This window comes from Nicotiana tomentosiformis, chromosome 5, assembly GCF_000390325.3.
Source record: "Nicotiana tomentosiformis chromosome 5, ASM39032v3, whole genome shotgun sequence".
Lineage (NCBI taxonomy): Eukaryota > Viridiplantae > Streptophyta > Magnoliopsida > Solanales > Solanaceae > Nicotiana > Nicotiana tomentosiformis.
Window position 1 is genome coordinate 110,502,419 of NC_090816.1, and position 24,078 is coordinate 110,526,496.

Below are 24,078 nucleotides of genomic sequence, written 5' to 3' on the forward strand. Positions count from 1 at the left end.
TTGTGAGTGGTTATCTCCGGTAGGATTCCTGTCATATCGAGGTGGGACCAAGCGAAACAGTCTTCGTTATTTATAAGAAATTGAATGAGCTTTACCCTGAGCTCGTAGTTTAGCCCCGTGCCCAAGTATACCTTTCGATCGGGCAAGTTTTCTTGTAATATGACTTGTTCTAGTTCCTCGACCGTCGATTTAGTGGCGTCGAAATCATCAGGGGCTATAAAAGATTTGGGAATCCCATAATCATCATCCTCGACTTCCCCTTGTTTGTTTGAATCTGCCGAAGATGGCATCAGTGATTGCTATTTTGCCCCGTTTTTGACCACTTGGTTTGGGCCCTTCGATGTTGAAATTGTAGATGCCGGTGTCACCTCTTCAACCATGAACATTTCTTTTACAGTCAGTTGTTCCTCGTAGACTGTTTTAACTCCGTCAGGTGTTGGGAATTTCAATGCTTGGTACAGCATTGAAGGCACCGCCCTCATGTTGTGGATCCATGGACTTCCTAATAGAGCGTTGTATCTCATGTCCCCTTCGATCACATAAAATTTGGTCTCCTGGATGGTCCCGACGGTGTTTACTGCTAATGTTATTTCGCCTTTAGTGGTCTCACAAGCCATGTTGAATCCGTTTAAAACTCGAACTGCAGGCGGAACTTCGTCTTGCAAATCGAGTTGTTCCACGACCCTTGATCGAATGATGTTGGCCGAACTACCTAGATTAATTAACACACATTTAACCCGAATTTTATTTATGAGTACAGATATTACTAGTGCATCATTGTGGGGTTGCACGATCCCTTCCGCATCTTCATCGTTGAAAGATAAAGTTCCTTCCGGTTTGTAGTCCCGAGTTCATTTCTCCCTAGTGATGGATACTTTGGTGTGTTTCAACATCGGCCCCTGTGGGTTATCAACTCCTCTGATGATCATGTTAATGACGTGTTGAGGTTCTTCTTGTTTTGCATGTTTGTTAGAATCCCTGTTCCTGAAATGATTCTTGGCTCGATCGCTCAAGAACTCCCGAAGGTTCCCATTGTTGAATAGACGTACTTCCTCTCTCAGCTGTCGACAATCCTCTGTTCTGTGACCATGAGTGCTGTGATATTTGCACATCTGGTTAGGATCCCTTTGGGGTTGGATCGGACTGTAGGGGTTGAGGCCATTTGGTATCTTTGATGCGCGCGATAGCCGATACAATGGCGACAACATCGACATTAAAATTGTATTCCGATAGCCTTGGTGCGTCTTTAGACCTATCGAGGCCATTTTTGGTCATAAGTCCCCGGCTGCTTTGACCTCAGTCGTTCCTCCTTTTGTTTCCCATGGGGTTTCGCCCAGACCCGCTGCTTCTTCGATTTCCGTTATATGGTTGATACCTATCCCTATTTGGCCTCGGTTCACGTTCAATTTCTCTCTTGACTCTGTCGAAGGTTCTGACTGGATAAATAGACCCCGAAGGGGCCCCGAGTTGATCATCTTCGACTCTGATTTTCGACTGATACCGGTTATGCACGTCGGCCCATGCAGCAGCCGGATAATCTATTAAGTTCTGCTTTAGCTGCTGTGAAGCCACTAAGCTTCGAATATTAAGTCCCTGAGTAAAAGATTGAACAACCCAATCATCAGCGACCGGTGGCAGGTCCATTCGTTCCATTTGAAATCGAGATATGAATTCTCTAAGCATTTCATTGTCCTTTTGCCTCACTTTGAAGAGGTCCGATTTCCTAGTTTTGACCTTGATAGCCCCAACGCGTGCTTTCACAAAAGAGTCTGCAAGCATAGAAAATAAGTCAATAGAATTAGGGGGTAAGTTGTGATACCATATTATGGCTCCCTTTGACAAGGTTTCTCCGAATTTATTCAGTAAGACGGACTCGATCTCATCATCCTCCAGGTCATTTCCTTTGATGGTGCATGTGTATGAGGTGACGTGCTCATTTGGGTCAGTTGTTCTGTTGTACTTAGGAATCTCAGGCATGCAGAATTTTTTGGGGATCAGCTTCGGAGCCGCACTCGGAGGGGAAAGGTTTGTGTACAAACTTCTTGGAATCCAAGCCTTTCAGTATCGGCGGTGCTCCCGGAATTTGGTCGACCCTAAAATTGTAGGTCTCCACCTTTTTGTCGTTTGCTTCGATTTTTTTTCCCCTGATTCTATTCGTTTTGTCAACTCCTCGAGCATTTTTATGATCTCGGGGTTATTACCCGAATCGTTCCCACTCGACCTTTCCGCGACCGGTTCTTCCTTGTGAGTGATTTCTTGAGACGGGCCGGGCTCGATCCTGCTCGGTGTGCGGCTCTGGTTTTGTAACCGAGCTAATACCGCCTGTTGAGCCTGCAACATTTCGAAGATCATCCGTAGATTGACCCTGTCCGCTCCATTATTTTGAGTATTCTGTGTAGTCGATCGAGCTCCACCATGAATGTTATTCTCGGGATCGGTAGGCAAATTTACATCGACAACCACATGCGAATTAGCATCAATCGGATCTGCGATCGGAATCCAGCGGGATCAGCAAGCGGTATCTCGTTACCGGGCGTTATGTTGTTATTTTCACCGTGGTGACCAGACTCGTTGTCAATACGCAGAGGTGCTGATTGAGAGTTTGACATTTTTGTATTTTAGCCTGGAATCAACGACACTTCAAAGAGCAAGTGTAAACCAATGTGTGTTATGGAGATTTGTATCAAATAACCACTATTATCCTTAACCCCACGGTGGGCGCCAAACTGTTTACCCTAAAAAACGGATAACAATTGAATTTATACGCGATTTTAAGGATACGTGATCTAACTTGACACAAAGCGATAGATTGAACTATAAGTAAAGGGAACAATAATAAAGTAAATTCAAACCGTGTGAGTTGAACAGTTATAGCCTTGAGATATAGACCTCACTCCAAACTAAATATGATCCAAATAATGTCAAATACAGAAGAACAATAGCTTGCAGAAAGAAAATAATATTATAATGCTTTTGGGATGCGTGTTACCCTCTCCATTACAAAGAATCAGACCCCCTTTATATAGTAGGGGAGTCCTGCTTTAGGTACAATTCTATAAAAAGTAAGAAATCTCGTGATTTGCTAATTAGTCGGTCTCTTGTTGATACGCGCCGTGAAATCCAACTGGTTGCGGATACTTCTGCCTTCCGTTGTTGGGTCCGATAATATTTCCTCGAGCTTGTTCAGAACCGGGATCGATTTCGGAGTCACGGGCTCGAAGATCTTGGAGATGTATGTTCTGACTTCGTTCTTTGGTTCGATGAAACCTGGGGTCGATCTTCAATCCATCTCGTTTCGGTTCCGATCCGTCATGTAATAGATGAGCCCGATTTCGACCGTATACAATTACTACGAAAGACAATTTTCTTAAAATTTACGATCGTTCACTCATAGTGTAAACGTTTATTTACCATATTTCTGCTTAGACACATTTACCAAAAATGAAAATATCTCTGAGAATGACTAGTTTATTTCCGTCTCTAGCTTCCCTGGGTGACAAAAGCAGCACATCAGTGATAAGTAAAAGTTGGAAGAACAAATCCCAGTATCAGTGTAAGTTGAGATCTGCTTGTGTACTCGATAGATTTTCAGACAATAATGCATCAGAAATTTAGATCTAATAGTGAATAAAGTGAATGAAAGTTATAATATCGAGTTCAAATCATAGCACAGACAAAAAAGAAAAAGTTAATGGCAAATTACCTGATACACGTGTTTGTACAAAATAACCATTATTTCAACGAAATAAACGAAGTAAGACCAACCTTATAAAAGATAAAGGGAAACTGTCCGAATTTCCCTAAATATAGAGATTCGAAAATCAATTTTGCCATACGTTATATTTTTGGCCGATTATTACTTTTGTTGTTATCAAATCTTTTTGTATTTGTCATTGTCATAGATCGAGCTCCAGAATAAAATAAGTGAACTCTACTTTTCCTATTTTTTCGAGAATAAAGGTCAAAATTCACTTTACTTTTGATTATAATTTAAAAATCAAACGTTAGGTTGAAGTTTCGTTCGGTCAAGGGCATATATAAAACTTTTTCCTAATTGCAAGAGTAATACTCGATCAAAAGTTTAACGGATGGCAAACATATTCGATCAAGTAAATTTTACCCTTTTTAAAAAAAAAATGATTTCTTGACGGCAATGAAAAAGTGAGTCTGATATGAATCGTACAGTGTACTGTTAATTTTCTACCCCAGTAGCTAGTTTCTTTCTTGATGAAGTAAATATTTCAAGGATGGAGTTTGCTTAATTTCCCATTTTGGTGTGTCTTTATCACCAGCTTTTTTGACATTTTTCCAAGTACTATGTAATGGACAAAATCCAACAGGAGAGTAACATGTACACTGGCGGTAGTGAACTGTAATTTTTCTGCTATTATGTTGGATTGACTGCAGGTTTTTCGAGTTATGAGCCCTTCCATAACTAAATATTTCATCTGGTTTGTTTATTTAGTTTCTTTCCAACCAAGTCGTACTTCATAACTAAAAGGAAGAATTTCTTTAAGAAAGTATTTTTTTTAGCGGAGCGTGTCTGCGCACACACTATCCTTCTTGTATCTTATTTTATTTTATTTTTTGTTTATTTAGATACATTCCAACCAAGTCGTACTTAGACTTTTTCGGCTGCTTATGTTCAGAAAGAAAGAATTGCACTCACCAATAAAAAGGAAAAAAATATAAACACTTCCATATTTAATGTCAAATGTATGATACATGCAGCGGCCCTAAGAAGAAAATTTGATATGATTTAATTTCTACACGCTTAAAAGCATTTTAATACTATCAGGACATGGAATTACTGTTTATAACAAGTAAAATTAGTAATCTAAAAATTAAAATAAGTTATTTGCTACAATAAATTAAAATACACGACTAATAAACAAATTCTTTAGACTATTAATGTACATAAATTAGGTCCTTAATATTAATTAATATAAAACGATCTTTAGCTAGCTATATATCAGACTCGATTACAGTAAAGAAATTTTTATTTATAATGTTATTTTGAATTGACAGAAAATAAGTCAAGAATCAAGAAACACAGTTTTTCAAAATTGTGGTTATATCCTACCTGAATTACAAAAGATTGTTGCAATATTACTAGAAGATTTCATTTTTTCGGGAATCTTTACAAAGAGTACTTCAGGAGGGAGCGAGTTTTCTTTCTTCTTGTATATTTCAGAAAAGAACGTAGATTAATTATTAAAAATTCCTAACACACTAGGACTTCTTTTTTCTTTTATGATGAAACACAATTCTTCATAAAACTTTGTGATATTAGGGTTGTTGCTTGATAGGATTAGCTTCTAAAAGAAAATATGAATTGAGTTCGGGCTCACGCTCGTGTACTAAACAAGTGGGGCTGAGTTTAAAGCTCGATTCACTTTATAACTGGTTTGCAGCTTTTTACGGACAAGCTTTCAACTATTAGCTCAAGGAAAGAGACTCATTTCATATTCTAAAATACACGTTTTAGTGTATTTGCAAATTGAAGGGGAGCGTAACTTTGATGCCACGTGACCAGGAGGTCACGGTGAAAACAGTCTCTTATAGAAATGCAGAGTAAGACTGCGCACACTAGATCCTTATGGTCCGGCCCTTTCCCGAACCCCGTGTATAACGGAAGCTTAGTGCACCGTACTGTTCTTTTAGTGTATTTGCAAATTGAAACTTGAACAAACATAAGTTGTTTCATATCACAACTATATATAGAGAAGAATAAAAAAATAGTCTCATGAACAAGGATGCTGGTAAAAGTCTTAATTAATTTCACAATTAACACATTGGCTGAACTTTCAGCTTGTAATACACAAATCCAGATTAGCGATAGCACTACAACAAACTCTTATACTTTTGCAAATAGATTTTGTGATGACTAGAAAGGTCATCTTTAAATTTAATATTTATTTTTGTATTATGAGATCTCAAATAGCATCATTTAGCATTTTTCAACTTGCGTGTGCAGTTCGTATATTTTTCCGGAAAGCTTTTATGTGAAAAATTGATAAAAATGAGAAATAATGCCTTCAAAACTCACTTAAGTTGACTTCGGTCAATATTTTGAGCAAATGGACCCAGATCAGTATTTTGACGGTCCCGGTGAGTCTGTATCGTAATTTGAAACTTGGGCGTATGTCCAAAATTTAATTTGGAGGTCCCTAACTTGAGTTATCGCCAATTATTGAAAATTAGAAGTTTGAAAGTTTAAAGATTTCAAAGTTTTACCACAAATTGACTTTCATTGATATCGGACTCGGATTTCTATTCCGAAAGTTGGAATAGTTCCGTTATGTGAATTAGGACTTACATGCGAAAATTTAGGTCATTCCGGACTGTTTTGGCGTGTTTCGGCCCGAGTTTTAGAATTGAAATTTTCATAAATTCGTTAAGTTCGAATCGATGTGCGAATTATAGTTTTGACGTTCTCTGATGTGATTTGAGGCCTCGACTAAGTTCGTATGATATTTTAGAACTTGTTGGTGTATTTGGTTGAGGTCCCGGGGCCTCGGGTGGAATCCAGATAGTTAACGGATCAAAATTTGAACTTAGAACAAAGTTGGAAGTTGCTGCCTAGTGATGCAATCACACATGCGGATATTTTCTCACAGGTGCGAGTTCGCAGAAATGAGTTTGGAATCGCAGAAGCGAAGTGGGAAGGGGCAAGGTAGTGTTCGCAGGTGCGGAGCTTTGGCCGCATCTGCAAAGCCGCAGAAGTGGCTTGTCGATCGCAGATGCGTGTGTGACCGCATAAGCGGACTGCTTCTCGCAGAAGCGGGAGGGGTACCGCAAAAGCGGAGAAAGGCCAGCCTAGGCAGGAACCGCAGATGCGGTGGATTCTTCGCAAAAGTGGAACCGCAATTTCGGTTAAGTGTCCGCAAGTGCGAAAGCCTTGGACAAATTACAAAAACTAAGGGTTCCGACAATTTTTGTGATTTTAGACATTTCCAACACGGGTTGAGGTGCATTTTGAGTGAGAATTCACGGAAAAACTTGATGTAAGTCGCATGTAATCATTGTTAGTCAATAATATTGAATTATCATTGATTACTCCGACTAGATTACTTGTTTTTCAGGTGAAATTTGAGGATTTGGGCCTAGAGATTTGAAAATAAGATTTGGAGATTTGAAGGCCTCTTTGATGTAGGAATTTGATAAAATTTGTATGGTTGGACTCGTGGTTGAATTAGCATTCACATTTTGTAACCTTTTTTCGAGTTTAGAGATGTGTGCCCCACTATTGATTTTTAAATTGAATTTCGGATTTTAATTGAAAAATTTAGTATTTTCATATAGAATTGATTTTTATAATTCGTGTTAAGTATATTGAATTGTTTGTGACTATATTCGAGGCATTCAGACACCAATTCGCGAGGCAAAGGTTTATTGGAATTTTGAGTTTGTTGCAACGCGAGGTAAGTATCGTGGTTAACCTTGACTTGTGGGAGCAGGACTTGTTTGTCTATTTACTACGTGATTTAATATGCGGGTACAACGTATATGTGAGGTGACGAGTACTTATGTGTTGTGGTTGAGTCAAAGCATGCGAGTGGAATTTGATCATTGTGAATAATTGCCTATTTAACTAAGATTTTTCTGCTTAAGTTTATAATTTTTTATTTGATCATTTTTCATGAAATTATTGTTAATTTAATTATTGTTGAATATTTTAGAAGGTGAGGTCGGTATTCTGGTATTGAATTGTTTGATAAGTATAGATCCCTGCATTTAAATACTCTTCCGAATTTATATTATCATTTCATAGTAAGTAAGAGTGTAAAAACACGAAGGGTGATGCCGTGCCATTTATACTATTTATATTATTATTGTCATGGTGAGGAAGAGTGTAAAAGTACGAAGAGTGATGCCGTACCATTTTCACATTTATTATTTATTGATTTATAAAGTGAGGAAGAGAGTCAAAGCACGAAGGGTGATGCCGTGCCATTTAAATTATTTATTCACCATACTGTGACAAGAAAGAGAGTTAAAGCACGAAGAGTGATGCCGTGCCATTCATATTATTTATTTATCGTTTCATGGGATGGATGAGAGTAAAAGCACGAAGGGTAATGCCGCACCATTTTATTATTTTAGCTACCTATTTTGTTGATTGGTGAATTATTTGGTTGTACATAGGGTCGGTTGTACTCATACTACACTCTGCACTCCTTGTGCAAACTTTAGAGTTGGTCCCAGCGGTATAACATAGACTTGCTCGGATTCAGCTACCCAGAGGAGACTTGAGGCATAACTGCACAACGTCCGCAGTACTGAAGTCTCCTTCTACTTTATCTTAGCTGTGTATTATCTTTCAAACAACTTGAATTTTATCCAGACCTTTATTTGTATTATTCTAGTAGCTCGTGCACTTGTGACACCAGATTCAGGGATGCATTTGGATGATTCGATGGTTATGGTCTTCCGCATTTTATTTCAGTAATTGACTTCTATTTAATTTTGTTTATTTAAAAATGGATAAGATTATTGTAACATTGTCTTGCCTAGAAAGTGAAATGTTAGGCGCCATCACGATCCCGAAGGTGAGAATTTTGGGTCGTGATAAGTTGGTATCAGAGCACTAGGTTACATAGGTCTCACGAGCAAACTTAGTAGAGTCTGAAGGATCGGTACGGAGACATATATACTTATCTTCCAGAGGCTATGAAGTTTAGGAACAATATCACTTCTTTCTTATTCTGTCGTGTAATTTTATTCTATCATCGATGATCGAACCATTCTATTCTTGTTCTCTCGTAGATGGTTGTACTTATCTTCCAGAGGCTATGAAGTTTAGGAACAATAACACTTCTTTCTTATTATGTCGTGTGATTTTATTCTATCATCGATGATTGAACCATTCTATTCTTATTCTCTCGCAGATGACGAGAACACGTACTACATCTACCGTCGGACAAGAGCTAGAGCCCCCAGTTGCAACTATGACCAGGGGTAGAGGCCGAGGCCGAGGCTGAGGTCGTGCCAGAGGCTGAGGTAGAGGCAGAGGTAGAACTCAGTCTAGAGCTCGAGCAGCATCACCTGTTGTAGAACCTCAGGTGGATTTGGAAGCGGAGGTTCCAGCTCAGACAATACCTATTGGACCAATTCAGGTCTCGGAAGGATTCATAGCTACTCCAGTACTTCAGGACGCTATAGTCCGTTTGGTGAGCCTTATGGAGGGTGTGGCCCAGAATGGTACATTTTCAGTGGCACCAGCCGTCTCACCGGCTGGGGGAAGAGCGCAGACTCCCACTACTCCTGCTCCGGAGCAGATGTCTCCCCAGTATCAGGCTCCAGTACCCATGCCAGTTGGGGTAATTCGGCCGGTGGTTGCGGCACATGCCGGTGATAGGCCCGCCATGTCTTCTGAGGCTTTATTTAGGTTGGACAAGTTTACTAAGCTCTTTCCAGTTCACTTCAGTGGTGCAACTTCTGAGGAACCACATGATTATCTTGACCGCTGCCATGAGGTGCTGCAGAGCATAGGTATAGTCGAGACCAATGGGGTGGATTTTGCTGTGTTTCGGATGATAGGTTCCGCCAAGAGGTGGTGGGGAGATTTTATGTTGACCAGACCAGCTGGGTTGCCTGCACTTACTTGAGATCAGTTCTCTCAGCTATTTCTAATGAAGTACCTTCATGTCACACTGAGGGAGAATTACCCCAGGCAATTTGTGTGTCTCCAGCAGAGCAGTGTGACTGTTACTCAGTACGAGACCCGTTTTGTGGATCTAGCCCGCCATGCTACTATCTTTATCCCTACTGAGTGGGAGAGGGTGAGGAGATTCATTGAGAGAATCACTTACCTTATCAAGCTTCAGATGGTCAAGGAGATCGGGAGTGATATTTCCTTTCAGGCGGCTCCAAATATTGCTAGACGGATAGAGATGGTTCTTACTCAGGAAATGAGACATGTGTCTGATAAGAGACCTCATCAGTTCATTGGGTTCAGTGGTGCCTCATCTGGAGGCAGGGGTAATTTTGGTAGAGACCATCCTCCCAGGCAATTTCAGTCAGCACTCCAGGCATCTCATGGTGTTTCAGGGAGCCGTAGTCCTATTGTGTCTCATCCTGACCAGTTAGCTTACAGTGTACCACTAGCTCCTATTAGTGCACCTCCGATCCAAAGTCATCAGAGTGGTTATCCAGGTCGACATGGCCAGTCCCAGGGTCAGCAGTCACAACAACTGAGGGCTTGTTATACTTGTGGGGACCTTAGGCAAGTTGCTAGATTTTTCCCCAGGTCTCAGGGCAGCATGCAACAACATGGTTCTCATGCTATGATTCCAGCACTAACTGTTCCGCCACCTGCCCAGCCAGCTAGGGGCATGGGTCAGATAGCTAGAGGTGGAGGTCAGGTTGTTAGAGGTGGAGGCCAGCCAATCAGAGGCCGTCCTAGAGACGTAGCTCCAGGTAGTGGGGCCCAGCCCCGATTTTATGCTTTTCCAGCTAGGCCTGAGGTCGAGTCGTGTGATGCCGTGATCACATGTATTGTTCCAGGTTTTCATAGAAACACTTCAGTTCTATTTGCTCCGGGATCTACTTATTCCTATGTGTCCTCATATTTTTCTTCATATCTAGTTGCACCTCATGATTCTCTGAGTGCTTCTATGTGTGTGTCCATACTAGTGGGAGAATCTGTTGTAGTAGATCATGTCTATAGTTCGTGTGTGTTTACTATCGGGAGTCTTGAGACTAGCGTGGATCTTCTACTTCTTGATATGGTAGATTTTGATGTCATCTTGGGTATGGATTGGCTATTACCTTATCAGCTTCAGAGTGCCAAGGTGTTTTCAAAGATCGATTTGAGGTTTGGTTACCATCAGTTGAAGATTAGGGCATCCGATGTCCCTAAGACAACTTTTCGGACTCGGTATAGGCATTACGAATTCCTAGTGATGTCATTTGGGCTGACAAATGCCCCAGCAACATTTATGGATTTGATGAACCGGGTATTCAAGCCCTATTTGGATTCTTTTGTGGTTGTATTCATTGATGTTATCTTGATTTACTCCATCAGTCGAGAGGAGTATGAGCAGCTTCTTCAGATTGTGCTTTAGACTTTGAAGAATAATCAGTTATATGCCAAATCTTTCAAAATGCGAATTTTGGTTAGACTTAGTTGCCTTTTTGGGTCATGTTGTATCGGTAGAAGGCATAAAAGTGGATCCTAAGAAGATTGAGGCAGTTCAGAATTGGCCTAGACCTACTTCAGCTATAGAGATCCGGAGTTTCCTGGGTTTGGCAGGTTATTATCGCCGGTTTATGGAGGGGTTTTCATCTATAGCATCTCCATTGACCAAATTGACCCAGAAGGGTGCCCCATTCAGATGGTTAGATGAGTGTGAGTTGAGCTTTCAGAAGCTAAAGACTGTTTTGACTAAGGCACCAGTGTTGGTATTGCCCGCATGCTCAGGATCATATACGGTATATTGTGATGCATCTCACATTGGGCTTGGTGCAGTATTAATGCATGACGGGAGGATGATTGCATATGCTTTGCGACAGTTAAAGGTTCATGAGAAGAATTACCCTATTCATGACAGCCATTGTTCATGCGCTGAAGATTTGGAGGCATTACCTTTACGGTGTCTTATGTGAGGTATTCACTGATCATCATAGTCTACAGTATCTGTTCAAACAAAAGGATCTCAATTTGAGGCATAGAAAGTGGTTGGAGCTGTTGAAAGACTATTATATCACCATTTCATATCATCTCGAAAAGGCCAATGTGGTGGCCGATGCTTTGAGTAGAAAGGCTGTGAGTATGGGCATCATTGCGTATATTCCGGTTGGTGAGAGACCGTTAGCTGCAGATGTTCAGACTTTGGCCAATCAGTTTATGAGGTTAGATGTTTCAGAGTCTAGTTGGATTCTAGCTTGCACAGTCTCTCGATCTTTCTTGTATGAGCGTATCAGAGAGCGATAATATGATGATCCTCATTTGATTATCCTTAAAGACGGTGCAACACGGTGGTGCCAAGCAGGTTGGTGTATGAGATGATAGAGTTTTACGGATGCAGGGTCGTATATGTGTTCCTAATATGGATGGGCTTTGTGAATTAATTGTTGAAGAGGCCCACAGTTCCCGGTATTCTATTCATCCGGATGCCGCCAAAATGTATCAAGATTTGTGGCAACATTATTGGTGGAGGAGAATGAAGAAGGATATAGTTGCATATGTAGCTCGGTGTTTAAATTGTCAACAAGTCAAGTACGAGCATTAGAGACCTGGTTGTCTGCTTGAGAAGTTAGAAATTCTTGAGTGGAAGTGGAAGCATATCACTATGGATTTTGTTGTTGTGCTTTCACGAACTCAGAGAAAGTTTTATGTAGTATGGGTCATTGTGGATAGGTTGACCAAGTCAGCACATTTTATTCCAGAGCGGTTGGCAGAGATTTACATCCGCGAGATTGTTCGCCTTCATGGTGTGCCCGTGCCTATTATTTCAGATCGAGGTGCGCAGTTCACCTCACACTTCTGGAGGGCTGTACAGTATGAGTTAGGTACGCGGGTTGAGTTGAATACATCATTTAATCCACAGACAGACGGACAATCAGAGTGCATTATTCAGATAATGGAAGATATGCTTCGCGCTTGTGTTATAGACTTTGGAGTTTCTTAGGATGAGTTCTTTCCACTTGCAGAGTTTGCCTATAATAACAGCTAACAGACAAACATTCAGATGGCTCCATATGAAGCATTATATGGGAGGCGATGTCGTTCACCCGTTGCCTGGTTTGAACCGGAAGAGGCTCGGTTGTTGGGTACCGATTTGGTACATGATGCCTTTGATAAGGTCAAGGTTATTAAGGATCGACTTCACACAGCTTAGTCTAGGCAAAAGAGTTATGCCGACTGTAAAGTTCGTGATATTGCATTCATGGTTGGAGAAAGAATATTGCTCTAGGTTTTACCTATGAAAGGTGTAATGAGGTTCGGAAAGAAGAGCAAGTTGAGCCCTAAGTATATCAGACCCTTTGAAAGTCTTGAAAGGGTGGGTGAAGTAGCCTACAAGCTTGCACTACCAGCTAGTTTATCAGCAGTTCATCTGGTGTACCATGTGTCTATGCTCCGAAAATATCATGGTGATCCGTCCCATGTATTAGATTTTAGCTCAGTCCAATTGGACAAGGATTTGACTTATAAGGAGGAGCCGGTAGCTATTTTAGCCCGATAGGTCCGACAGTTAAGGTCTAAGAGTTATCCATAAGTTCGAGTTCAATGGAGAGGTCAGCCGGTAGAAGCATCTACCTGAGAGTCCGAGTCAGACATGCGGAGTAGATATCCACACCTTTTCACCAGCCCAGGCACTGTTTCTAATTCCGTTCGAGGACGAACGTTTGTTTTAGAGGTATAAAATGTGATGACACGGAAGGTCATCTTTAAATTTAATATTCATTTCTGTGTTCTAAGACTCCGAATAGCACTATTTAGCATTCCTCGACTTGCGTGCACAGTTCGTATAGTTTTTCAAAAAGCTTTTATGTGAAAAATTGATAAAAATAAGAAATAGTGCCTTAAAAACTCACTTAAATTGACGTCGGTCAACATATTCAGAAAACAGACCCGGATTAGTATTTTAACAGTCCTGATGGGTTCGTATCGTAATTTGGAACTTGGGTGTATGCCCAAAATTTAATTTGGAGGTCCCTAGCTTGAATTATCACCAATTGGTGAAAATTAGAAGTTTGAAAGCTTAAAGTTTCAAAGTTTGACAACAAATTGACTTTCATTGATATCAGACTCGGATTTCGATTCTGAAAGTTGGAATAGCTCCGTTATGTCATTTATGACTTACATGCGAAAATTTAGGTCATTCCGGGTTGTTTTGACATGTTTCGGCGCGAGTTTTAGAATTAAAATTTTGATAAATTCATTAAGTTCGAATCGATATGTGAATTGTAGTTTTGACGTTGTTTGATATGATTTGAGGCCTCGACTAAGTTCGTAGGATGTTATAGGACCTGTTGGTGTATTTGGTTGAGGTCCCGGAGGCCTCGGGTGGAATCCGGATGGTTAACGGATCAAAATTCGGACTTAGAATAAAGCTAGAAGTTGGTGCCTACTCATGCAATCACACCTGCGAAACTTTTCTCGCATGTGCGAGCTCGCAAAAGCGAAGTGGGAAGGGGAAAGGCAGTGTGCCTAGGTACGGAGCCTAGGCCCACCTGCGAAGCCGCAGAAGCGGCTTGTCGATCACAGATGCGCGTGTGATTGCAGAAGTGGACTGCTTCTCGCAGAAGCTAGTCTGCAGAAACGGGAGGGGAACCACAGAAGCGGAGAAAGGCCAGTCCTGGCAGGAACCGCAAATGCTGTGGATTCTCCGCAAAAGCGGAACCGCAGATGCGGTTAAGTGTCCGCAGGTGCGAAAGCACTGGACAGATTACAAAACAGAGGGTTCCGTCAATTTTTGTCATTTTAGACATTTCTAACAATTGTTGAGGCGAATTTTGAGTGAGAATTCACAGAAAAAGTTGATGTAAGTCGCCTGTGATCATTGTTAGTCAATAATATTGAATTATCATTGATTATTCCGACTAGATTACGTGTTTTTCAGGTGAAATTCGAGGATTTGGGCCTAGGGATTTGAAAATAAGATTTGGGGATTTGAAGGCATCTTTGATGTCGGAATTTAATAAAATTTATATGGTTGGACTCGTGGTTGAATGAGCGTTCACATTTTGTAACTTTTATCGAGTTTCGAGACGCGAGCCCCACTATTGATTTTTGAATTGAATTTCGGATTTTAATTGGAAAATTTAATATTTTCATATAGAATTGGTTTCTATAATTCGTGTTGAGTATATTGAATTGTTTGTGACTAGATTCGAGGCATTCAGACACCAATTCACTAGGCAAAAGTTTATTGGAATTTTGAGTTTGTTGCAACGCGAGGTAAGTGTCGTGGTTAACCTTGACTTCAGGAAGTAGGACTTGTTTGTCTATTTGCTACATGATTTAATGTACGAGTACAACGTATATGTGAGGTGACGAGTACTTATGCGTTGTGGTTGAGTCAAAGCATGCGGGAGGAATTTGTTCATTGTGAATAATTGCCTATTTAACTAAGATTTTCCTGCTTAAGTTTATTATTTGTTTATTTGATCATTAAAATTATTGTTAATTTAATTATTGTTGAATATTTTGAAAGGTGAGGTCATTATTCTGGTATTGAATTGTTTGATAAGTATAAATTCCTGCATTTAAATACTCTTTCGAATTTAATTTATCATTCATGATAATGAAGAGTGTAAAAACACGAAGGGTGATGCCGTGCCATTTATACTATTTATATTATTATTGTCATAGTGTTGAAGAGTGTAAAAGCACGAAGGGTGATGCCGTGCCATTTTTACATTTATTGATTTATAAAGTGAGAAAGTGAGTCAAAGCACGAAGGGTGATGTCGTGCCATTTAAATTATTTATTCATCATACTATGACAAGAAAGAGAGTTAAAGCACGAAGGATGATGCCATACCATTCATATTATTTATTTATCATTTCATGGGATGGATGAGAGTAAAAGCACGAAGGGTGGTGCCGTGCCATTTTATTATTTTAGCTACCTAATTTGTTAATTGGTGAATTATTTTGCTGCTACATGACACTTCCATGGCTGAAATTGTTATACCATCTCTCTTCACATGTTCCGTCCCAAATCTTGAAAAGAATTTGTTAATTACTGTGTTCAATATTGCTTCGTATATGTATATACTTGCACATGTTGTTTACGTCTGTGTCTTGTCATATCATCGTCACTACTTCGTCGAGATTAGGCTCGGTACTTACAGAGTACATGTGGTCGGTTGTATTCATATTACACTCTGCACTTCTTGTGCAGACTTTGGAGTTGGCCCTAGTGGCGTACTATAGACTTGCTCGGATTCAGCTACCCAGAGGAGACTTGAGGTATAACTGTACAGTGTCCGCAGTTCTGAAGTCCCCTTCTACTTTATCTTAGATGTGTATTATCTTTCAAATAACTTGAATTTTATTCAGACCTTTATTTGTATTAGTCTAGTAGTTCGTGCACTTGTGACACCAGATTCGGGGATGTATTTGGATGATTCGATTGTTATGGTCTTTCGCATTTTATTTCAGTAATTGACATCCGTTTAATTTGGTTTGTTTAAAAATGGTTAAGATTATTGTAACGTTGGCTTGCCTAACAAGTAAAATGTTAGGTACCATCACGGTTCCGAAGGTAAAAATTTCGGGTCGTGACAGAATCAGACTCCACAGAGGCGATTTCCATGATTCAACATGGAAATGATATGCAAATTAAAGTGATTATTGCAGGATATTAATTACTTCTCAACCTTTGAGTGCCACTTATAATGCATATTTACAAAGAAGCAAGTAGAGTAGTCAATGATCTAGCCATGTATTGGAGCTAGATGAACTTTTCGACGGAGAGAAAGATGCACAGACGAAAAAGGCTAAAGAGTATATAAAGATATGATTTAATTACGAGTATGAACCGGGCAGCCGGCCGATCCTAACATAAGGAGCCGGGGCGAAATTCTATATGATGTACGGCCATCTTTTGTTACCACTTCTTTTGTTAATAATAGTCAAGCCCTCCCCCACCCCCCCCCCTCCAAAAAAAAAAAAAAAGAAGAAGCTAATGGGCATGTTTAGGTTAGTATTAATAAAAAAACTTTACAGTCTGTAAAAATAATACACAATGTTGCTTGTTGATTACATTACCGTTTCATTTAATCATAATCAAAGGGCATGTTTGGTTTATCTATCTATATCTATATAAATATAAAAGCATGAATACATTGTCGGTTTACAAAAATACCCTTATAATATTAAGCATAATAACTTATAGTAAAAGGATATAACCGGAATTCTAGACATTAACCTTGTAATCCTATTAATTTTAGGACATAATACTACACGTTCGGAATCCTTCAAAATTACCTTTAGAAATCATATTAGTATAATTACTTTCAGGCATATACATATAATACTACAAGTTAGCAATCACGTTAGCGTTAGAATTTAATCTCATTATCTCGAAATTACCTCTGTCGATACTATAAACATGTCAAAAAATGACGTGTCTAATTAAAGCGAAAAAAAAGTGAATATGTATTAATGATTTGATGGATAGTTAGGAAACCAATTTTTAGAAGAAAAGATATGCATTAATAAATAACTTACCATTATAATATTGCATACCAAGAAAAAATAAAAGTAATGTTAAACGGACTGCATAAAGCATTGAAATTGAGAAAAGAATTCCTACGATAATATATTATTATATTATATTTGAACTACTTTCCTACTCAAATAATAATTTTATTATTAATATTTCGAGTAATATAGAAAAATATATCTAATTATTAAAGAACAACTAAGAAAATTTTAAGAATATAAATGTGTGAGAAAGAAAAAGAAAAAAGGTTGGTACGAGTCAATACCACTAATAATTTTGCAAACATAAAGATCTAAAGGTGGAATGTCATACTGATATTTCTACTCTTTGAACATAAAATATATGATGGATAAAACTATAATTACGGTTAAATATTCAAACATGAGATGAACTAATATTAAGAATCTGAATCAACAGAAAATAAATTATTTTTTATGTTAAAAACGAAATAATCAGATATTTCAATTAATTATTTAGCAAAAAAATCTAATTAAATTATTTTTTAAATTCATCATATGAGTAATATTATTTTTCTAAGTTAAAACAAATCTTATGGTACATAACTTTATTTCACAAAAGAGTGTTAGAGATTAAAACAAAATTGATCATAAAGTAAAAAAGATTAGTATAATATTAAGAAGGACATATAAGTGTTTGAGGAAGCACAATCAAAGCTAAATTATGAACAAGAATAAGGTTTCAAGACTATATTATAACTCTGGTATACCGAGATTATCCTTTGTAGATGCCTCCAGCGGAAGAAATAATATTCTTATGTCATGAATTACTAGCAAATTGTTAGATCAAGAGGCACAATATTGTTAGCAATAAGAACAAGTGGTGTACCAATAACGATTTTATTATGAGGCCATACAACTCACTTTAGATTTGATATACCCCTTCAAATAATTGAAATAACCATCACAACTATATCATAGTAATAGTGCTAAATTTATAAGAAAAATAAGAGTGATAATATGGGATGAAGCGCTTTTGGCTAAGCGTCAAACGATAGAAACAATCGCCAGAGTTTAGAGATATATTGGATATTAATGAACCGTTTGGTGAAAAATTAATAGTTTGGGAGGTGATTTTTGTCAAGTACGATTAGTAGTTCCAAAATTGACGAAAGCAGAAACTATAAAAACTAACTTGCCAAAATTATACTTATGGCCTCAATTGAAAAATATTCAAATGACAAGAAATATAAAGTAAGAACAGATCCAACATTCAGTGACTTCTTATTTCGTATCGAAAACGAAAAAGATCATCCAATAAAAGATGATTTGGTTCTTCTATAATACTTTATTATCAACCCCAATGAAAATAGTAGTGCATTAATAAAGAAATATTTCCATCATTAGATTAAAACGCAATTTGTGTAAATTACATGATAGAAATTAAAGAGCTATCTTAGCTAGTAGAAATGAATATGTTGATCAACTAAATAAAAGGTTGATTACTAAGTTTTATGGTAAAAATAAAATATTTTTCAGCTTTGACTCAGCAGAAGATGATGCCAACAATTACAACCAAAAAGAATACTTAAATACTTTAATACCAAATGGTCTTCGACTATACATGTTTGTATTCAAGTTCATTATTTTTTTATGTATGTTAGTGTCACCATATATATAATCGACTAAGTTAAAATTGATCTTCCATTGCATATAGGTTGATTTTGAAGAAAAATATGCATGTCATGCTAGCTATTGCCAAATTTAGCGCAAGGAATTGAATTTTGCAAGTAGGTCAGCTCTGGCGAAAATAGGAGATTTATAGATGACTAGAGAGAAACCTTTTTATGGCTGCGTCGGCCGGCGGCCAGCCTGTTTCTACGGCTGGTCAACCTACTCCCAATCCTATAACACCTTCTAATCCTATTCCCCAGACTTTAGATTACTCAAAAATCCTTAAACCTTAAGCATTGAATGCTGCCATGCATACGTCGACGTCCACTTCAAAAGCTGTCGAGCCAATCCCCATGAAACCTGTTATTTACCTTTATGGGCAGCCATTGATCAAGTGGACTGAAGCATAAGTGGAAATAATGAACATTATTGAGGGACTAGTGGTGAAGGGACAGGAAACCGTGAAAGAAACCACAACTCAATGGGTTAGTAGAACTTTTGCAGCCAACAATGTCACTACGAATCAATCATGCCAAGAAATTCCATCATAGGAAACTGATTCTGAGGCACTAGCTGAGCAGGAAATGTTGAAGCAAAAAATTAACTTTTCAGGTGGAAGGTAATGGTGTGATCAGACAGAGGAGGATTCAGATAAAGGAGATTTATCTGAAGGATATGCGGAGGAAGATAATGCTACATTGAAAACTGATGATGAGCCACAATGTGAAGAAATCAGTATGAATGGAAAGACTAACAAAGATGATGTACAGGAAGATAGAATATTACAAAAATGAATGGTACTACAGTTGGGGTGGAAGGTTCAAACACTTCTATACATAAAACACCAATGAATGAATCAATTGATCCCGGAGATCCTGGTGGAGGTGAGAAGCAGCAAATTGTAGATAAGGAGAACAAAAATCCAACGCAGGAGCAGTTGGAACTGATAGGGCACAATGAAGTCATTGCAAGTCCAAATGTTGCTGAACAAATGATCAAAGAAATACAACCAGATCTGCAACAAAAACTCTGATTCCTAAGGCAAATAAGAATCAGATTGTGGCACTCGAACAACAGAAAGAAATGGAGGACAATCTGGAGGTAAGGGAAGAGATTTAGATACAGAATCAACATATCAAAATGGCAGGTGTGACCTGAGTCGAAACCACCTGAGCAAGACCAGTGCAAGATGCCAATATCTGGGCCAAAGTCTCCTGAAGGCCTGGAATCTCAATGGGCACAACTGGTGCCTGAGCTGGTCCTGTCGGCTCAGCTATATCTGGAATCTGCTTCTGATCTGGAGCAATTGGTGGTACTACAGGTGCGGGTCCAACTGCGGTACGAGCTACACCTCGACCTCTACCTCGGCCCCGACCTCTACCACGGCCCCGACCTCTCACGACCCTAACTGGTGGTGCTGGTGGCTGACCGTCCGATCTGGTAGTACGTGTTCATACCATCTGTGAGAGAATAGAATAATAAAATTTAGTTTCCGGAATCAACAATTTCGCACGACAGAATACAAGAAAGTGAAATTTTCCTAAGGGTTCTGCAGCCTCTCGAAGATAAGTACAGACGTCTCCGTACTGATCCGCAAGACTCTACTAAACCTGCTCATGACTCATGAGACCTATGTAACCTAGGCTTTGATACCAACTTGTCACGACCTAGAATCCTAACCCGTCGTGATTGCACCTATCTCGATACTAGACAAGCCGACCATCTCAATAAACCATAATTTCTTAAAGTTTGAAAAACATAATAATTTGAGTTTAATAAAAGGCCTCACAATTTCCGATACAAACACTCCCAAAACCTGGTGTCACTAAGTATATGAGCATCTAATTATGAATACAAGTCTGAAAAATATGGTCCGTAATAGTCTGAGACCAAATACAGTAAATAAGGAGATACAGAAGGAGAGGCAAGGTCTGCGAAATACGATAGCTACCTCAGAATCTCCGGAAAAATTAGCTGTGTGAAAGAATCAACACCCGTTGTGTCCGAAAATACCTGGATCTGCACACGAAGTGCAGGGTATACTATGAGTACAACCAACTCAGCAAGTAACAATAATAAATAAGGAATTGAAGATAATGACGAGCTACACAGTTACAGTTTATTTTCAGTAATTCCAACAGAGAGTAGGCATGCTTTCAATTCCAAATGTTTAAGCCAAATCAGTTTTATATAGTTCAAGTTCAGGTAATCCGGATATAAAATCTTTCAGAAAATTTCATAGCAATGACAGATAGCAATTAAGTGCAGCAACAAATGAAAAGCAAGTACAGCCTCTCAGGACAATAGTCACTCACTGGGCTCCCAGCCCTCAGCACTCACACTCAATGGGTACCCGCGCTCATTGGGGGGTGTACAGACTCCGGAGGGGCTCCTATAGCCCAAGCGCTATAATCTGCACGATCAATTCACATGCTGCACGGACAACTCACATGCCATAGTATCAATATCTGTATCCGAACGACCAACTCACGTGCTGTATGGACAACTCACATGCTATAGTATCAATATCTGGATCCGCACGGCCAACTCACGTGCTTCACGGACAACTCACGTGCTATAGTATCAATATGTCATAATCACGCCCTCGGCTTCACTCAGTCATAAATCTCTCCAGTCTCTCGGGCTCTAAATAATCATGAAATCAGCCCAAACAACAATGATATGATGCATCAATAATGAACAATAGAGACTGAGATAAAATAAACAAGTAAACTGTGACTGAGTACCAAATAATAATTTAGCAGATAATTCAACATGTACATGACCTCTGTAGGTCCCAGCAGTACCAACATATAGCCTAAACATGGTTTCTAACATGCCTTACAATCAAATTTCCACAACACATAGAGAGCATATAGCTAACAACAAGTTATTCAACTTTACAGTCTCACCGGACGGACCAAGTCACAATCCCCTCGGTTCACGCCCACGCGCCCGTCACCTAACATGTGCGTTACCTCCAAAGTAATTATATGATACAAAAATTTGGGGTTTCATACCCTCAGGACCAGATTTATAACTGTTACTTACTTCAACCCGTGTAATCCTTTATTCCGCTATGCCCTTGCCACGAGAATTGGTCTCCGAAAGCCTCGTATCTAGCCACAATTATTTAGTCAATACAAATTATTGTAATTAATTCCATAAGAAAATACTAATTTTCTAATAAAATCCGAAATTAACTCAAAAATTACCAGTGGGGCCCACGTCTCGGAACCCGACAAAAGTTATAGAATATGAACGCCATCCAACCACGAGTCCAACCATACAAATTTCACCAAAATCCGACATCAACTCGACCCTCAAATCTTCAATTAAAGTTTATGAAGATTTCTACAATTTTCAACCCAATCTTTACCCATTTGAACTTAACAATCTTTCCATAACCTTATTGGTATGTATACATAATACTCTTACACCTAAGAATCATACTATTAATCACCCATCTTTACTCCAAACCCGAAATTGAAGAATTGAGGAAAAACATTCTTACCTCTTTGAAGCCCTAGCAAGATCCTTGTGAAATTTTCAAACCTTGAACAAGAATTGATGGATAAATGATTAAGTCTTCACTTTCTCTCTCTAAAATGCTCTCACCTCTCTCTAAAATATCAGATGAAACCCTTCAAAATGACCCCCAATAGTGTTTTATAAGAATGGGGTCGGGTTTATAAAACAAGAAAAATGAAGCTCCGAAACAGGTTCTGCGGTCGCATATGGGACCGCATAATAGTTATGTGGACCGCATATCGGTAGTATAATCGGTGTCCAATACTGACAAACATCTGTCTGACAAGGGGATTTATCACCTAGACACATGGAGAAAGATATAGAAAAATGAGGCAAATTAGCTACTAGAGGCAGAAAAAAACAGGTCAAGGAGGTTCCTAGTGCGCAGCCACCTGGGGTCCAAACAAGGAGAACTGTTTCTAAATCCATCAATTAGAGATGAATGCTCTTATATGAAATATTAGATTAGTTAATACTCAAGGAGCTTTTGAAAGGCTCATCACAATGCAAAGAAAATATCATTTTCATTTTATTAGGATCATGGAACCAATGCCATAGTCAAGGAAATTAGAGAAGTAAAGAAGGCAGATTAGATTTGCACAGGCAATTATGAATACCTCTAACAAGATTTGGGCTTTTATTGATGAAAGATTTGATGTAACAATAGTGATTGATATGGTGCATCATTTAACTTTGAAGTTATATGATACTGAAGATCACAAAGAGTTCATTCTTACCCTTGTTTATGCTAAGTGTGATCATATTGAAAGAATTGAGCTTTGGGATTCTTTGTATTATTTGGCTCGATATATGACTACACCATGGCTAGTGGGGGTGATTTCAATGTTATTTGGGATGAAGAAGAGAATTTTGGAGGGCTGCCAGTTTCACTAAATGAAGTAGATGACTTCAGGCACTGTATGAACACTTGTAATCTTATTGATATGGGCTTTAAAGGAAGTATATATACTTGGTGGAATAGGAGAGCTGAAGAAGATTGCTTTTTCAAGAGATTAGATCGAATGTTTGCAAACATGGAGCTACAACAGTTATGGCCAGGATTGGAGATCAATCATTTGTCTAAGATTGTGTTAGACCATTGTCCTTTGTTACTTACATATAATCCAGATCCAGTACCAATTAAGAAGAGCTTCATATTTCTTATGTTCTGGACAGAACATGAGTCGTATAAGGCAGTGGTGAAGGATAATTGGCAAGAAGATTTTCATGCAAATCCATTCATTCTTTTCAACCACAAGATTAAGAGATTGAAGAAGGAATTATCCACATAGAGTAGGGTAGCATTTGGTGATATTTTTCAGAAGATAGATAGCCTGGAGGAAGTGGTTAGAGTGCATGAAGCACATTTTGAACTAAATCCTATGCGGAAAAATAGGGAGAGGCTTCAAAAGGTCCAGGCAGAGTTGATCAAATATCTAACATTAGAGGAGAAGTTCTAGAAACAGAAATCTAGAATGACATGGTTCAATGATGGAGATAGAAATACCAAGTTCTTTCATGCACACGTAAATGGGAAGAGAAAGATATTACAATTGAAAAGAATCCAAAATAGTGATGGTGAATGGATTGAAGATAAGGAAGCAGTGGTTGATGAGGCTATGAAGTTTTTTCAAGCACAGTTTCATGAAGATGTAGTTCCTTCAGAATTTGAAATCAATGATCATGTACCTCACATGGTGGATATGGAGCAGAATCAAGAACTATTAAGGCAGC

At 38.8% G+C, this 24,078-nt stretch overlaps 2 protein-coding genes across 2 annotated transcripts; both read left to right on the forward strand.

Annotated features, from left to right (window-relative positions):
- The first annotated feature begins 9,635 nt into the window (after positions 1 to 9,635).
- On the forward strand, positions 9,636 to 19,607 carry LOC138892996 (uncharacterized). The gene is made up of 2 exons (XM_070176758.1): positions 9,636 to 10,796; positions 19,449 to 19,607. Exons 1-2 carry the CDS (start codon positions 9,636 to 9,638, stop codon positions 19,605 to 19,607), a joined length of 1,320 nt encoding a protein of 439 aa, XP_070032859.1.
- A 3,558-nt stretch (positions 19,608 to 23,165) lies between these two features.
- Positions 23,166 to 23,636, forward strand: LOC138892997 (uncharacterized). The gene has a single exon (XM_070176759.1). It carries the CDS (start codon positions 23,166 to 23,168, stop codon positions 23,634 to 23,636), a length of 471 nt encoding a protein of 156 aa, XP_070032860.1.
- Positions 23,637 to 24,078: the final 442 nt, after the last annotated feature.